Source organism: Melopsittacus undulatus, chromosome 4, assembly GCF_012275295.1.
Source record: "Melopsittacus undulatus isolate bMelUnd1 chromosome 4, bMelUnd1.mat.Z, whole genome shotgun sequence".
Taxonomy (NCBI): Eukaryota; Metazoa; Chordata; class Aves; order Psittaciformes; family Psittaculidae; genus Melopsittacus; species Melopsittacus undulatus.
In genome coordinates this window covers 1,930,167-1,947,027 of record NC_047530.1, presented here as the reverse complement: position 1 = coordinate 1,947,027, position 16,861 = coordinate 1,930,167, and the positions used below count along the sequence as shown (strand labels likewise).

At 52.4% G+C, this 16,861-nt stretch overlaps 1 protein-coding gene across 1 annotated transcript in view; it reads left to right on the top strand.

Moving 5' to 3' along the window:
• The first annotated feature begins 14,997 nt into the window (after nucleotides 1-14,997).
• Nucleotides 14,998-16,861, top strand: part of MYRF (myelin regulatory factor) — a 58,909-nt gene continuing 57,045 nt past the window's right edge. Inside the window, exon 1 of the mRNA XM_034061465.1 lies at nucleotides 14,998-15,108. Coding sequence (XP_033917356.1) covers nucleotides 15,063-15,108 — 46 coding nt within the window. The 5' untranslated portion in view covers nucleotides 14,998-15,062. The remainder of the gene's footprint in view (nucleotides 15,109-16,861) is intronic.

Genomic DNA, 16,861 nt, shown 5'->3' with positions numbered 1-16,861 from the left:
CATCAGCTCCATGGCACATCCTTAAAATGCCCTCCAAGAGCTCTGTGGTACAGCTGAGGCCACAGCATTCCCGGAGAGCAGAGAGTGGATTTCATGCACCTTAAAGTGAAGCAAGTGAAACCTGCTCCACCAACACAGCTTTGCTGGAGTCCAGCAGGGTTCTCTGTCCCTCCATGATCCAAGTGTGGACCTGACACTTGCTGCTGCATCCTTCTTCGTGATGCTCTCAGCAGACTAGTGAAATGTAATCCTGAAGCCTTGAAGAGTTCAAGGGCAACAAGGGGAGGCCCTTGACTAAGTGTGTGTTGAGCTCAGTCCCACAGTTTAGCAGGCTTACAGCCAGTTCTTGTGTTCAAAGGCCAGGTTGGATGGGGCTTGGAGCAACCTGCCCTGGTGGGAGGTGTCCCTGCCTGTGGCATTGGAACTGGATGAACATTAAGATCCTTTCCAACTCAGTCTGGATTCTATGATTTCCATGGTTGACAGGAGTCTTCCTGTGTTCCCCTTTGGGCTGGGTTCACTTTGTCCTTATGTGTGCCCATTGCTGGGATATTCTCTTCCCTTGGAGGATTCTGACTTTGTAGGAAGGGTAGAGTAGCATTTGATTACCTTTGTCTTAGGTATGGTGGTTGCAGCTTCCCTCTGCAGAGCATGTTAAGCCACACAGGACATTCGTTTGCTTATAAAGTGGTTTATAAGTCATTGAATGTAACAGAAATACTGGCAGACACTTAAAATAACCTTTAGCTCTCAACCTAGCAGCTTTGCTGTGTGCTGAAAAGCTCCTTCAGCTTCCCTCCTACCTATAGCATCCCATTTGTTCCTTCCTGCTCAGACAACTGAAGTCTGAGATGGCTTTTGCTGACAATCCTTCCATGCTGTCAATGTTCATCATTCCTTCTCTTGACATTCACTCGACTAAAGCTGGATTTTTGTGGAGTGCCATTATTTCATTGTGCTGCTGCAATCAGGCTCTCTTGGAGCTGCTCTGCACTTTAGGAAGCTTATGGACAATCTCTGACATCCTTTTGCCAGTTGGAATAGCTTTGGGTGAGTAGGGTTTTCTGCCCTGGGCACAGGGTGCCCAGAGAAGCTGTGGCTGCCCCATCCCTGGCAGTGCTCAAGGCCAGGTTGGACACAGGGGCTTGCAGCAGCTGCTCCAGTGGAAGGGGTTGGAGCTGGAGGAGCTTTAAGGTCTTTTCCAACACAAACCCCTCTGTGGTTCTTGTTGGATAAGTGCTCCCTCATTAGAGTTCTGTAGCAACAGGAGTTCCATAAGTAACGTAAAAGGGGAATGGGTTGAACATCCAACACACTGAATGTGAAAGCTCAGTGTAACAACCAAGACATTGAACAGGGATGGTTGTTTCTTAGCTGTGAAATCACAGAATGGCTTGGGTTGGAAAGAATCATCCCGTTCCCACCTGTGCTATGGACAGGGACACCTCACACTAGACCAGGTTGCTGTAGTGAGAAGATGCCAGCTTCTTCCCTGCTTGCAGTGAATCTGGTGCCTCCTCAGCCTGCCTGGGGAAGGGGAGGGTTGGAGATCTCACAGTGCTTTAGCACTGGCTGCTCTGATGCTCTGAATGAAGGAATATCTGTCTTGGAAGCACTGGCCGAAACAGCCTTTTGGCACATTCTCCTCGGAGCCTGTGCGGTGCTAGACTGGGATTTAGGGATGAGCTGCATCTCTGGTGCCAAAGCTCCCTCTTACGGTGCTCCTGTGTGGAGGAAGCGATGCGCCGTGCATCCTGCGGGAGGCAAACTTTCCTGGCACTTAAAGGAAGAAAGGGACATAAAGATTGCAGCCGAGTGGTGGGACTTGAGCTGGGAACTCCTTGCTCCATAGTGAGATGCTCATACTGGTGTTAGGGTGAAGTGTGAGAGGTACGTGAAACAGCGTATTGCATACAGTGATGTTCTTCCCCCTTGCCAGCTCCTGTGGGCTGTCTGCTCTGGTCCCTTCAAGGGAGGAGCCACTGCCCCTTGGGGTGAGATGTGGCAGGGACAACCCTGGGAACCTGGGGTGTGTGTGCTTCAGGGTTGGGGCCTTCACTGCTATGATGGGTGAGTGTTTCACTTAAACCCCATTAGTCTGTGTGCTCTGTGTTGTTAGAGTGGAGAAACACCTGAGGAAGGAGGTTCCTGCTATGTGGAGGGCAGCATATTCCACGTGTGGCCGGACTTCTGCTGTCCTCTATCTGCATCCAGCACCTCCCTGAGAGCTGTTACCCCTCTGCACAGGAGGATGTTGGCAGAATAAACGTCATCTGCTTAAGGATATGGAAATTCATAGCAATCCAGGAGAGAGCAATTCCTCCCTTTGCCATAGGGATTTGCTGTCCTGAAAAGCATCATTTGTCTGCAAGTGCTTTGCTGTCTCTGTTCCTATTATTGGTTTCTTTGCTTGTTTCCTGCAGTTCATACCTGTTGTGCCTTTGCTTTCCTTTGACTCGACAGGATGTTTGCCAGCTTCCTTTCTTCTGCATCTTGTGTCTTCTCTGGGTGTGTGAAAGGGAATGCAGCATGGCCAAGGACTCATTCAGAGTTGCCTTTGCTGCCAGGTTCTCCCTTTCTGCCTCAGATTCCTGCCTCGGGTCATATCCAAGCACCAACAGCAAAGCTCGATCTGAGGCAGACTCTATCCTCAAGCCCACACCACCATTGGGTCAGCCCCTCTAATCTAGAACCTTGTGCAAAGGGAGGGTTTTCCATGTGGAAGGAAGGGAAAACTTCCTCCTACTTCCTACCTTTGGTGTATGTGACCTCCATCAGTGTTTTAGAGGTCTGTTCATTCTATTCATGAATAGAATCCTTTCTCTTCAAGATCTGCTTCTGGTTTTGCCAGAGCTTATGCTGAAAGGGACTTAGTTCTGAACGTACCATGTTCTGTCACTGCAGTTCTATATAGTGATGTTTGTCTCCCTGGCTCTGCACCATCCATCCCCCAAAGCTGAGCTCTCTTAGAGATCTGGGCTTTTTTTGTTGCTTTCATTGCTGTGTTGGACACCTTGGACCTCACCACATCATCCTGTGCTCTGTTTTGCATGTGCTTAAGTTCTCTACCTGCCCAGCCAACCTTATGAGGGGAACCTCTATCTGGCTCCTTGCTTATTTCTACAAAGCTCATTGAACACAGAGAGCACAGGAACAAGCCTTGGGTTCTATTGGGATTCCACTTCCCTGCTTTCCATCCCAGGCTTTATGCAGTTCTGATGGCTCAGAGATGGAGACACCTGATGCAGGTGGCAGTGCCAGGAGCAACCCAAAGCAGCGCATCCATCACTCAGCCTGGCTTGGTGGTACCTGTACAGTCTTGTCCTCTTGATGCACTGCTTTGGGGATGCTGCTAGTGCAAGGTGATCACACCCTTGGGTGTTCCCTAGTGCCCCACACCTTTTTGGGTCTTAACTCCTTTATCACAGCACTTGCTGATGGTCCATGTCTGGTGGCAAAGTGGCTACTGAGGCTATGGCTTCCCAGCTTTCTCTCCACGGATGCTACAGCAGACTGAAGAGGTGATGGCCAGGGAATAGTCTCACACTCCTATTGTAGTGAATAAACTCCTGTCAGCACAGGGGTTATTGTGATGGGCTCCCTGCCTGTGTCCATGGAGCAGCAGGAGAGGAGCACTGTGCCCTGTACGACCCTTTCCTTTGGCTCCGTGCTCTGCTCCAGTGTCCTGCTGGGACAGCCACTGGTCTGGCCTGTCCTCCCTTACAGCTGTGAACAAGCAGAGACAGCAAGACCAGAGGAACTGGTGGAAACTCTTTGTTTTCTCATCTTTTGGGGGGCATTTTAGTGCTGGCTGCATTGGGTGGCCTCGTGCAACGGGAGCAGCACTGGCACACAGAAACTCACCTCCCACTTCTCTCCCTGTCAGTGGACACCAGTGCCTCTGGCAAAGCCCTTCTGCCTGCTTCTGTCACCTCTCACATCGTGTGCTGGGGCAGCTCAGGGTAAGGTAGCTGTGAATTAACCCCAATTGCCTCTTTCTAGCTGAAGCCTTTGGCATTAATGGGAGAAACAGTCCTAGGGAGCTCAGAGCTGCTCTGACTGCCTCTTGCAGGGCTTAGAGCGCTTGCATATGCAATCAAGGAGGGGAGACAGCACAGGGTCCTGTGTCCCCACGCTCAACCAAGAGGTTACTGCCTGTCCTGGGAATGCTGCCCTCCGAATCCCTGCTCCGAGCTGCCCCAGCATGAAGACTACAAGGAAACTAAAGCAGTCCTCACGTGCCATTCTCATGTGACTGACTTTTTGTACCTATGTATGAAAGATCCAAACTAATATTGCTGTAAAGAAAGAGACAGATTAATATAGCATATTCTATAAAGATCTATGTATATAAAAGTTTCTGTATATTATATGGCACCGTGTATAAAATGGATGTAGAAGCATGGCTGGTGTATGTGACTGTTCCCACGTCTGACCTGGAGAATGCTCGTGGTGATTTGCTTGAGGTTATGCCTTCAAGGGTTGAGTGTGAGTTTGAGAGTTGGAAGGAGCTGCATTGGGCTCCCTCATCACAGAGGGATGAGGACTGTGGTGTTGGTGCATCACCACAGCTCCTGGAAGGCTCTGGGGGCAATTTAGGTGCTGCTGGGGTTGATCATCACCTCACTACCTCTGTTTGTAATGGATCTTGGCCTTTGATGGAGATAGAGAGGATGTATCTCTTCCTTGGGATCCATGCCCTGTGCAGCCAAGGGTGGAACTGCAGGAAGACTAGGTCCTAGCATCTTCTTCAGGAAGAAACTGAAGGTATTGAGTTGCCAAGTGCTGAGTTCAGCAGCCATACAAAAAGAGCAGCATCAGTGCAAAGAAAGGCTCTTTGGAAGGGTACGAGTACATGGCAGGGAGAGGATGGAGTGAAGCAAGAAGAGGGTAAGGGTTTGCCCTATGGAAAACCAGCAAGGTGCTGGGATCCTTTGGCAAAGAAGGTGAGTTCAAACTGGAGAGGAAGAGCTTCACACGCCGCAGAGCTGGACCAAGGTCCTGCTTTACAAGTGGTTGTAGGTGCTGCTTACAGAAGAGTAAGGCTGTAGTAACTCACACTCTGCTTCCCCTTCACAGTACTTGTGCTTTCCAGGGTCAGAGGAGAGTAAGGAGAGGAACAGGAGCTTTCTACCCAGCCATGAGCAACACGGGCAGCAAAAGGAATGCTTGGAAGGAAGTTAATCCTATGAATGGCTGCATGGAGTAGTATTTATGGTGGCTCCTGAAGAGATGAAGCACTATCAGGGAATTAAGAGCTTAAAGGCGGCACAACTACTGAGTTTCCATAAAAATGCCTATAAAAAGGGCTGGTATGTGTAAGTGCTGCCTCGTGGTTGTGGTTTGTGGCTTTTTGCCCTACCTATAACTATATCAGCCTCGTAAAAGGCTATTGCCTCTTCTTTAAACACTTCCTCTCCTGGGGAAAGCAAAACATAAGAGTCTGGATACAACCCTTGTATAAACATGCAGTAATCCATGCTTAGGAGTGACTGCTTTAATACAGTTACTAAGGAGAATGTGTACCCAGCAGGCATGGAGGATGTTGTTTTAAGCCCTGTTTTACTATTAAAAGCCTTCACTATTGAACATAGCTAGGGATGGAGTTGCTATTTCCAAGGCATCTCTTTGGTATGTTGGTGGCCATAGGAGAAATTTCTGGCTTGCTGAGGAAAGTGGGATCAACCCATTGACCATAAAGCATCCAGAAAACAAGGTTTCCAGTGACTTCTAAGCTCTGGAGTGATACATTCCCAATGGAGCAAAGAAAAGGAGTGGAAACTAATGGAAATATGTAAGTACAGCTGTGATTTAATTGTGCATTCATTGTATATAGAAATGAGCATTGCACAAAGCAGTTCATATTTGGTTGTTTTTCAGGGATGCTAGGTTGGACTTCAGGTAGAAAAGAGACAAAGGATGAGAAACAGTGACCTGAAGGTGATTGTCCAGAGGCATATCTGAAAATCATGCTATGGGAGTGTATTTGGTTAGCTGGTACTTTTCAGAAGGGGCAGTGTTCTGCTCAGGTACATCCCAAAACCTTACCTACAAGTGATTCTTCTTGGAAACTGCTACGATGAAGGGAAATGAAAGCAGTATGTATGTAATCCTGCTCTGGAGCCAGGCTGGGAGAGCTGGGCTGGAGCAGCCTGGACAAGAGAAGGCTCCTGAAGGGGAGACCCCAGAGCAGCTCCAGTGCCTAAAGGGGCTGCAGGAAAGCTGGAGAGGGGCTTGGGACAAGGGATGTAGGGACAGGCCAAGGGGAATGGCTTGAACCTGCCCAAGAGAGGGGAGACTGAGCTGAGCTCTGAGGCAGAAGCTGTTCCCTGGGAGGGTGCTGAGGCGCTGGCACAGGGTGCCCAGAGAAGCTGTGGCTGCCCCATCCCTGGCAGTGCTCAAGGCCAGGTTGGACACAGGGGCTTGGAGCAGCTGCTCCATGGAAGGGGTTGGGGTTGGAGCTGGATGGGGTTTAAGCTCCCTTCCAACCCAAACGGGGCTGGGATTTGAGTCTGGGTGGTGGCTCTATCTCAGTGCCTTAATGCAGGTTAGCTTGGTGCTTTCAGTTAATGGTGCACTAGAGAAGTCGGGGGTGCTGCTTGCAAATACAGGGTGATGCTCACTTGTCTGTGGATGGAGTAGTGCAAACAGGTCAGGCTGCCCCAGTGTAAGGACCGACTTGGGAAACTGGTGTAAGAGTGGCATGTAGTGCTATAGAAGAGGGAGAGTGTGGGTCAGAGCTTATGACTGGTCACTGTGGCAGAGCTGGAGTGTCTATAAGGATGCAACTTGTGCAGAGCAAGTCCATGTATTAGTAGGGTGTGTATTGTGAAGCCACACATAGGCTCTTCTGACAGTGCTTGGGTTTCCCTTCCTATTCAGCAATCGCTACTTACGCTGCTGCTCTTCCATTAACAGACCTTCCTTGAAGGCAATATCAGCTCTGTGGGCTTCTGTTCCTCTCAGAGTCAGCAGAGGGGCTCAATGAAGCTGAGATGTCCTTGTGGGGAGATGCAATAGCAGATACAGGACACTCTTCAGCAGAGGGTGCTGTGCCCGTGCTGGCAGCGCTGCCTGCTGTGGGTGCTTCCATCAGTGGTTCCCAGTGCTCAGCTGAGCATCCCGGGACTGGAGTGTTGCTGTCTGCTTCTCTGCAGCTGGGAAGTGCAGGCCTGGGGAATAATGACAACAGATGTGAGGGAAAGGCCATTGGAAAGGGGGATCTCAGTGCTGGAGGGGGGTTGGAGCTGGATGATCTTAAAGTCCTTTCCAACCCTAACTATTCTATGGTTCTATGATTCAGCTGTGCCCTTGCAACCTGGGCTGCATCCCCAGAGCGTGAGCAGCAGCTCAGGGAGGGGATCCTGTCCCTCTGTTGTGCTATGGGGAGATCCTCCCTGCAGTCCTGATCCAGCTCTGGGGCAACAACACAAGAGGGGCCTGGAGCTGATGGAGTGAGGCCAGAGGAGGCCATGGAGATGCTGTGAGGGCTGGAGCAGCTCTGCTCTGGAGCCAGGCTGAGAGAGCTGGGCTGGGGCAGCCTGGACAAGAGAAGGCTCCTGAAGGGGAGAGCTGAGAGCAGCTCCAGTGCCTAAAGGGGCTGCAGGAAAGCTGGAGAGGGGCTGGGGACAAGGGCCTGGAGGGCCAGGCCAAGGGGAATGGCTTGAACCTGCCCAAGAGAGGGGAGACTGAGCTGAGCTCTGAGGCAGAAGCTGTTCCCTGGGAGGGTGCTGAGGCGCTGGCACAGGGTGCCCAGAGAAGCTGTGGCTGCCCCATCCCTGGCAGTGCTCAAGGCCAGGTTGGACACAGGGGCTTGGAGCAGCTGCTCCATGGGAAGGGGTTGGGGTTGGAGCTGGAGGAGCTTTAAGCTCCTTCCAACCCAAACCATTCCATGGTTCTATTTCCTGTGACTTTTCCAACCCAAAAGGTTTGGATCAATCTTTCTGAGGCAATACTTCCTCTCTGCTCCTGTTGTTCTGAATCACAGTGATGCTGGTCTGAGCCTTTGTGCTTCTGACTCCTCTGCTCTCCAGTGATGGAGAGGATCCCCACTATTGGTGTCCCTTGCCAGGGGCCATCCTTTATTCAGTTTTCAATCAATGGTGGTATTCTCTCTGTCTTGGGAACGAACCTCGTGCAGTTAATGAATAACCAGGGAGAGAGTTACCAGTGCAGGTCTCTTGCCAACAGGAGATAACAGCCTGAGCCCACACCAGTCTGCTTCCATCTCCACACTGGGAGAGCTCCCTGGGCACTGGAGAAGGGCAGGATTGCATCCTCTGCTGTTCTCCCTCTCCATAGTGTCATGATGAAGGACACTGCTGGGAGAGGCTCTGTGAGGACAGGTCTTGGACTGGTGAAGCTCTGCCTGCATTGGGTGGTGTGGTTGGAAGATCCAGGTGTGGGATGAGAGAGCTGGACTGGTTCAGCCTGGACAAGAGAAGACTCCTTAAAGGGACACCTTAGAGCAGCTCCAGTGCCTAAAGGGGCTGCAGGAAAGCTGGAGAGGGGCAGGAATTCCCTGAATCCCACATTGGAAGCAGCCCAAGCAAACAGCGCTGTGTTTGAGCCTGCACCGCATCCATGCGGAGCCTCCTGGGTTCTGTGCATCTGGTGGCTCCCAGGATAACCAACCCTTGGTGATGAGGGAGCAATCCCAGTGGTGTTTGGGGCATGGAGATGCTGTAGTACAAAGGTGAAAGCTTTGGGGCAGCTTGGAGGAGAGACCCATAGGGACGTGGTGGGAAGGGTGACACCTGCTATGGTTTCACGTTGCTCTGCTGGCTGCCTTAGGGAGCACTGGAGGGAAGGGAGCTCCTGTGTAAGTCCATAGGAGGATGGAGGGCAAGGAGAAAGGTGTTTAAGGTATCAAGTGGCTGGAGTTGTATGAGCCTGGGCTGTGTTTAGGCTTCCTCAATCCAGTTACATGAGGAATTCAAGGGAGAATGAGGTGGAAGAGTTGGGAATTATGGAGAGTTGACAGCATCCATCAATCCTTCATCCAGTGTGTGCACAGGGAAGTGCTGGTGGAATGGGGGGGGCACCTTGGAACAGGGAGAGCAAAGCCCCTCTGGGAACGGGGTCATCTCCATGTTCAGGCTGTCTTGGCAAAGCAGTGGAGCAGCCAAGGTGTGCTCACATCTGTGATGCTGGTGATGCTGAAGCCAATGAGGCCAATGACCCCAGAGCGAATGACACTGGTTTTACTGCACTAATGTTACCTCTCACCAGTCTCTGTGTTTGCTTCTTGATCCTCAGGCAAAGCCCAGTTACAAGATCAGGAGGAAGGTGCTGAGCTCCCACAGATGGGGTTTGGTAGAGCACAGGAACAAGAAGCAGAGCAGCACTAAGGCTTCCATCACCCTCCATTTAGCCTGGAGAAGAGAAGCTGCATGGAGAGCTCAGAGCAGCTTCCAGTGTCTGAAGGGGACTACAGGGATGCTGGGGATGGACTCTGCATCAATGTACACACTGTGTGGTGTGTCCATCAACATGGGCTAAGTTACTGTATGAGTGGGATCTGTCACTGATGAAGGCATCACACTCCACTTTGTATGGGGAAGGCAGGGCTCAGAGTGGCCACTCTCATCCCAACCAAAGCAAGCAGGGTGTGCAACACAAGCTGGGGCTCCTAACTTAATATCTGAATGGGGCTACAAGGATGCTGGAGAGGGACTCTTCATCAGGAATGGGAGTGATGGGACAAGGGGTGATGGGTTCAGACTGAAACAGGGGAAGTTCAGGTTGGAGATAAGGCAGAAGCTGTTCCCTGGGAGGGTGCTGAGGCACTGGCACAGGGTGCCCAGAGAAGCTGTGGCTGCCCCATCCCTGGCAGTGCTCAAGGCCAGGTTGGACACAGGGGCTTGGAGCAGCTGCTCCAGTGGAAGGTTTGCCCTGGATGACTTTAAGGTCCCTTCCCACCCAAACCATTCCATGAGTCCTTCCCAGCTTGCTGTCACTGTCTGCATTCCAATGGAGTTACTCATTGAAGCCATATCTTCCTGTGGTCCTGGGTTCCCTGCCTGGCTCCAAGCAGCATTGTCACAGCAGGTAAGAGCAACTGCTCTTCCCAGGGGAAGGCAGGTGGATCAAGGAGAGCAGTTTCTCCATGGGGAATACCAGCTCTGGACAGGCTGAGCTGGATCAAACCCTCTCAGACACTGTGCAGAGCACGGACAACGCTGCATGCACCCATCCCCAAAGAGAGTCCTTACCCATCAGACCCTTCCTCATCCCAAACCCCATTAACCCTTGTGGGGTGCAATGTAATGGGTATGGAAGCCTTGGCAGCTCCCATAGCAGATGGGTTGTTACCCCTGTCACCTATGCAAGCACCCACTGCCCCAGGTCAGGTGTCATATAGGGTGGCTGCAAGGTTTCCCCCTTGCATTAACCCTAAAGGAATTCCAAAGCCCCATCCCTGCAGTGTGGAACATACCAGAGGGATCATCACCTGTGGGTAACTCCAGGCTTGCGCTCATGGAAGGGGATAGTGGGAGCGGAGATTGGGATCTGCTGGAATGAGGCCAAGGTTGGACACAGGGGCTTGGAGCAGCTGCTCCAGTGGAAGGGGTTGGGGTTGGAGCTGGAGGAGCTTTAAGTTCCCTTCCAACCCAAACCATTCCATGATTCTATTATATGATTCTATGCAAGGAGATGTGGGAAATGGAGAGGAAGAGGAGTGGTAGGGAGGGACAGCAGCAGGGATGGCAGACACGAAAGCAAATGGCACATGGTGAGGGGGGCTGGATTTCTATCCGTTGCCTTGGGTGCAGCTATAGGAGATCAAAGTGATGTAATAACATTTGTGGGTTCAGATCTATCTGTGTATCACTAATACAGTATATGTATTACTGTGTGATCTCTGGGGGTTGCACAGCCCAGCCCTGAAGTGCTGGTTTCTGAGCTCATTGCAGTAAGGAACCAGCTCTTTCCCCTCTGGGGAAGGGGTGATGGATGCAGAACTTCTTCCTTATCTCCAGCCTGCACTTCCCCTGTTTCAGTCTGAACCCATCACCCCTTGTCCCATCACCCCAGTCCCTGATGAAGAGCCCCTCTCCAGCATCATTGGAGCCCCCTTCAGATATTAAGCTTGTGTTGAAAAACCAAGCTTAAAACCAACCCTGCTTGCTTTGGTTGGGATGAGAGTGGCCACTCCGACCTCTGCCTTCCCCATGCAAAGTGGGAGTGGGATTTCTTAATCACTGATGGATCTTAGTCCTATAGGAACTTAGTGCTTGGGACTGTGCTCCTGGTCCCATGCAGGTGGAACAGTGTTGAGCCTGGATACCACGGCTCTGTTTTGGCTACAGACACCTTCCTGCTGTTGCCCAAAGGCACTGAGTTATTCCAGAGATCATTTCCAGGCCATTGCCCTGCCTGCTCCTATGCTCCCTTTGGACAATGGAGATGAGAGCTGTGCTCTGTTCTTAGGGTGTTTCTCAGGTTCACTGGTGGTGGCAGCTGCTTTGATGGGGTTTTACCCTAGTGGGGGGCTCTCAAAGGGGTCTCCTTATTGGGGTGAGTGACTGGGAGGACTGGCTGGTCCATGCCATGATGTGGGAAGGGTGAATTTACACCTCGGATGTTGGGAATCCCAAGCAGAGATTGATGTGGTTGGTTCAGACCATTCCACATTGGAAGCAGATCGCTCCCAGGGTTATTTGCCTTTCAAATCCTTTGGCATGGTTTAGTGTGAGGTGTCCCTGCCCATGGAACTGGGTGATCTCAAAGTCCCTTCCAACCCAAACTATCCTATTGTTCTATGATTCTATCATCTTTGGCCCCAGCTTTCGGGTCCATGACAGGCAGGAACTTGTTCATCCGCCAGCCTGGCCTCTTCACAGGTCCTTGGGCTGCCTCTGCTGAGCGCAGTGAAGTGACCCAGAACAGCCTTGCCCTTCCCTTGTTGTTTTATTGTGCTTGAGCTCCTGCCTGTCCCTGCTGTGATTTATCAGCTGCCTGTGGGAGATGCGGAGGGGATGCTCTGGTGCCACAGCAGCCACGCTTATGGGGGGGGAACACTGCAGTGACCCATTGGGGAGGGCAGAGGAGGTTGGGTAAGCAAGACCTGCCCAGGAGCAAGTGTGGGGGGACCTGTTCTGTGTGCCGGTAGCACTGAGCTTAAGTCCTACATAGACCCATAGACTCACAGAGTGGTTTGGGATGAAGGCAGCTTAAAGCTCCTCCAGCTCCAGTCCCAACCCCTTCCACTGCAGCAGCTGCTCCAAGCCCCTGTGTCCAACCTGGCCTTGAGCACTGCCAGGGATGGGGCAGCCACAGCTTCTCTGGGCACCCTGTGCCAGTGCCTCAGCACCCTCCCAGGGAACAGCTTCTGCCTCAGAGCTCAGCTCAGTCTCCCCTCTCTTGGGCAGGTTCAAGCCATTCCCCTTGGCCTGTCCCTACAGGCCCTTGTCCCAAGCCCCTCTCCAGCTTTCCTGCAGCCCCTTTAGGCACTGGAGCTGCTCTGGGGTCTCCCCTTCAGGAGCCTTCTCTTGTCCAGGCTGCCCCAGCCCAGCTCTCTCAGCGTGGCTCCTATGGGAGCTGCTCCAGCCCTCACAGCATCTCCATGGCCTCCTCTGGCCTCGCTCCATCAGCTCCATGTCCCTCCTGTGCTGCTGCCCCAGAGCTGGATCAGGACTGCAGGGGGTGTTCCCAGAGTGGAGTAAAGGGGAAGGATCCCCTGTGAGCATCCTCTGTAGCATCCTAAGGTGCAATGTGTGTGTCTGGGGCTGTGGGTCACTGGGATCTCTGTTCCCACCATCATCACCCAGGATGCTCTTGCTGAGCAGGGATAATGGGATGTTGGGAGGATGGGGACCAAGGGGCATGGCTTGAACTGTAGCAGGAGCATTTAGTCCTGTGGCCCCATCCGCTCCCAGGCCTAAAGCCTGACTTGGTACTGACTGGATTTGGGACCAGCAAGAGCAAATCCACTTCCTTCCCACACAGCTTGTCCCTAGAGCAGGGGGAGGTGGGTCTGTGTGCCCAGGAACAAGGGGCGTGGGGGACCAGAGAATAACAATTGTCTTAATGGAAAGAGATGGGGAGAAAGAGAAGAAAAAAGGGGCTGTTGAGCTCTTTCTCTCCATCCCCGACATAATAGACCTATTACTGTCCCCAAACCTCGGTCCCTCTCCCCTCCCTAGAGAAGAATTGGTCACTGCACAGCTGTGAGAGCTGGGAAAATATATTTATATATCTAAGAGAATCTGCCCTTCTGAATTGGGTTGTGGGGCTGGACAAAACCTCATTGTGTGCTTTATCTGCCCCGGAGAGAATGGCCCCATAGTGCTGGCCTGGCAGGGGCTCCGCGTTTGGTGAACTGTGGTCACATCACTGTAACTTCATTTAGATACTGCACTGTTATGTAGCTGATTTCGGGGGGTATTGGGAGTGATTGTGGCCACATCTGGGCAAGAAAACACAAGAGGCCCTTCCCCCAGGGCTGGGGTGTGGGGATACAGGGGGTGGTTTGGGGCTGGGTTGGAGTGTTGGGGGGTTTAGAGTGGGGAAAAGGCACTTTTGGGGGACAAGGACCTGGTTTTGGCTTTGAGAACTGGGTGGGAAAAGGCACTTTTGGGGGGGGACAAGAACCCAGTTTTGGCTTTGAGAATTGGAGCTTTTGGAGAGGGAAAAGGCATTTTTTGGGGGAAAAAGACCTGGTTTCGGGTTTGAGAACTGAGGTTTTTATAGTGGGAAAAGGCAATTTCTGGGGGCGACAAGGACCCGGTTTTGGGCTTGAGAATTGGAGCTTTTATAGTGGGAAAAGGCCCATTTTGAGGGGGTCAAGGACCTGGTTTTGGCTTTGAGAACTGGGTGGGAAAAGGCACCTTTTTGGGGGGGACAAAGACCTGGTTTCAGGTTTGAGAACTAAGGCTTTTATAGTGGGAAAAGGCAATTTTTAGGGGAAGAGGACCCAGGTTTGGGTTTGAGAATTAAGGCTTTTATAGTGGGGAAAAAGCACTTTTTGGGGGGTCAAGGACCTGGTTTCAGGTGTGAGAACTGGGTGGGAAAAGGCACATTTTAGGGGGCACAAAGACCTGGTTTGGGGTTTGAGAACTGAGGCTTTTATAGTGGGAAATGGTCCATTTTGAGGGGGTTAAGGACTTGGTTTCTGGTTTGAGAACTGGGTGGGAAAAGGTGCTTTTTAAGGGGGACAGAGACCCAGTTTCGGGTGTGAGAACTGGAGTTTTTATAGTGGGAAAAGGCAGTATTTTGGGGGAAGAGAACCCAGGTTTGGGTTTGAGAATTAGGGCTTTTATCGAGGGGAAAAAGCACTTTTTAGGGGGGTCAAGGACCTGGTTTTGGGTGTGAGAACTGGGGCTTTTAATAGTGGGAAAAGGCAAATTTTTTGGGGGACAAGGACCTGGTTTTGGGCTTGAGAATTGGAGCTTTTATAGTGGGGAAAAGGCCCATTTTTAGGGGGACAAGGACCTGGTTTCAGGTGTAAGAACTGGGTGGGAAAAGACACTTTTTTAGGGGGGACAAAGACCTGGTTTGGGGTTTGAGAACTGGAGTTTTTATAGTGGGAAAAGGCAGTATTTTGGGGGAAAAGAATCCAGGGTTGGGTTTGAGAATTGAGGCTTTTATCGTGGGGAAAAAGCACTTTTTAGGGGGGTCAAGGACCTGGTTTGGGGTTTGAGAACTGGGGCTTCTATAGTGGGGAAAGGCACTTTCCGGGGCTTTTATATCGCGGAAAAAGCACTTTTTTGGGGGGGTCAAGGACCTGTTTTGGGGTGTGAGAACTGGAGCGTTTATAGTGGGGAAAAGCACTTTCCGGGGGGCCCAAGGCCCCGGTTTGGGGTTCAGCCCCGGTTCCGGCCGTGCTCTCCCTGCCGGCGAGCGGAGGAAGAGAAGGAGGAGGAAGAGGAGGGAGGAGCGGAGGGGAGGAGCAGCCTCGGGCAGCCCGAGCTCGGGGGCAGCGGCGGAGGCCGATGGGCTGCGGGCGGCCGCGCTCGGCGCCGGCAGCGGCACCGGGAGCCGGGGACGGAGGAGGCAGCCGGGGGATGCTCGGCTCCGGGTACGGACACTGAGGCTGCCGCCCGGTGCATGGCACAGCTATGGAGGTGGTGGACGAGACGGAGGCTCTGCAGCGCTTCTTTGAAGGTAAGGGCTGAGCCCCGGTGTGGGGTGCGTTAGGTGCCCACTGCAGCCCCCGTTGATCCGGTCCCCATAGGTTAAGCCGGGGTGTGGGCATCACCGTGGGGTCAGGGTCTTGCTGCCTTCTCCGCTTGGCACAGCCTCGTGTTTTAGGGTGTTGGAAGCCGGTTCCCCACTGGGTGTGAATTCACTCCGATGGGGAAGATAGGGCCTCCAGCAGCAAACCCCACAGCATCCGTGTCCAACCCCTTTGGGCATCTCTGCAGATCAGTCTCTTTCCCATCAATGCAAACCCGACAGCAGCTTCTCCCTAAACCAAGGGTGGAAAAGTGCTTGTAAAGAGTTTGCTCTCTCAAGCAGGAGTGAAACGTGAGTGCTCCTGGCACCCGAGGGGTTGATGGGGCTGCACCGTGTGGCTTTGGGACCTCCATTCCCTTTGTTGCGCTTCCCTTGGTCCGTGTTTTCTTCTCCCCGGTCCGGCTTTGTTGGCTCTGCTCTTCCTTGTTGACTGCGTTGTTGCGTCTCCCTTGTGCTGGTTGTCTTTGTCTCTCCTGTCTGGTGCTGTGCCCGCACCGTGCACCCCTTGGGCTCTGTTTGCCAGGCAGAGGTTTTGGTTGCTGTGTGTTGTGCACCTTGGTGTGAGCCCCTGGTACCCAACCCATTGAGTGGGGGACAGCACATCCATCCTAGTGAGGCTCCGTTGTGTCAACAGGACCCACTGCTGATGGGACAGTTTGGGGATGGATCCTGCTCCTGCAGGTTGTGTGCATGGGGCAGCTCTGGAGCTTGGATCCCATCCGGAGTCCTCGTGCTGTGCTTTGTGTCCCTTCTGTTTCTTTGGCTGGGGGGAAGGATTTGCCATAGGGAGGAAGGTGAAGATGCAGCACACACAGGAGATGCTCTCGGGAGCAGAAAGGGGCTCATGCTGCTCCCTTCTCCCTTTCCTCCCTTCTGGCATCTGTGTGATGCATCAGTAATGCTCCTCCTCATCTTCAAGGGGAAAAGCATTCCCTGTTTGTCCCAGCCGTGGTTTGGGATTCCCAGGAGCACCAGGGATGGGAAGCCTCACTGCAAGGGCTCTTCTTGTGCTCCCAACCTGTCTTCAGCCTTCAGAGCCTTCGTTTTGCTTTTAGGGTTCCACTTGGACCCATCTCCTTACTCCTGTCCACTGGGGCCTGAGCACCCACCCAGCGCCTGCTCAGCACCAGTTCCTCACTGCCTGTCTCTTCCTATCCTCTGTAGTAGTGGAATTCCTCTCTCCCTCCCCAGAGCATCATTTGATGGGTGGACGGGTTCTTCCTTCTGTCTTGTTCTTGCTTTCCGGGTGCTGTGGGTGACCCTGCTGGAGATGTGGAGATGACCTCAAGAGGTCCCTGCCACCCTCAACCATCCTGGGATTCCTTCTCTTTTCCCTTCTTTCCCTTTCCTTTCTCACTTTTTGCCTCTTTCTCCTCATTTCTTCCTGCCTTTTCCTCTCTTTTGAATGGAAACCACCTCATCCCTGCAAGCAAGGGAACCTCAGGGATGGTTCTGGTTGCTCACTTGTGTCACTCCCTGTTCAGAACATCCTAAAGCTGTTATCTCATGGAGCCCATTGTGGCTGATGGCTGTGCTGGGGCAGTAGATCCCTTTGGTGATGTTATTAAGGAGCATCCATTCCAATGTTTTACATCCATTCCAATGTTTTACATCCATTCCAACCCATTACAGCATTTGAGGGGATGAGGAGAGAGCTTTGCAGGAAGGGATCCTGCTCAAG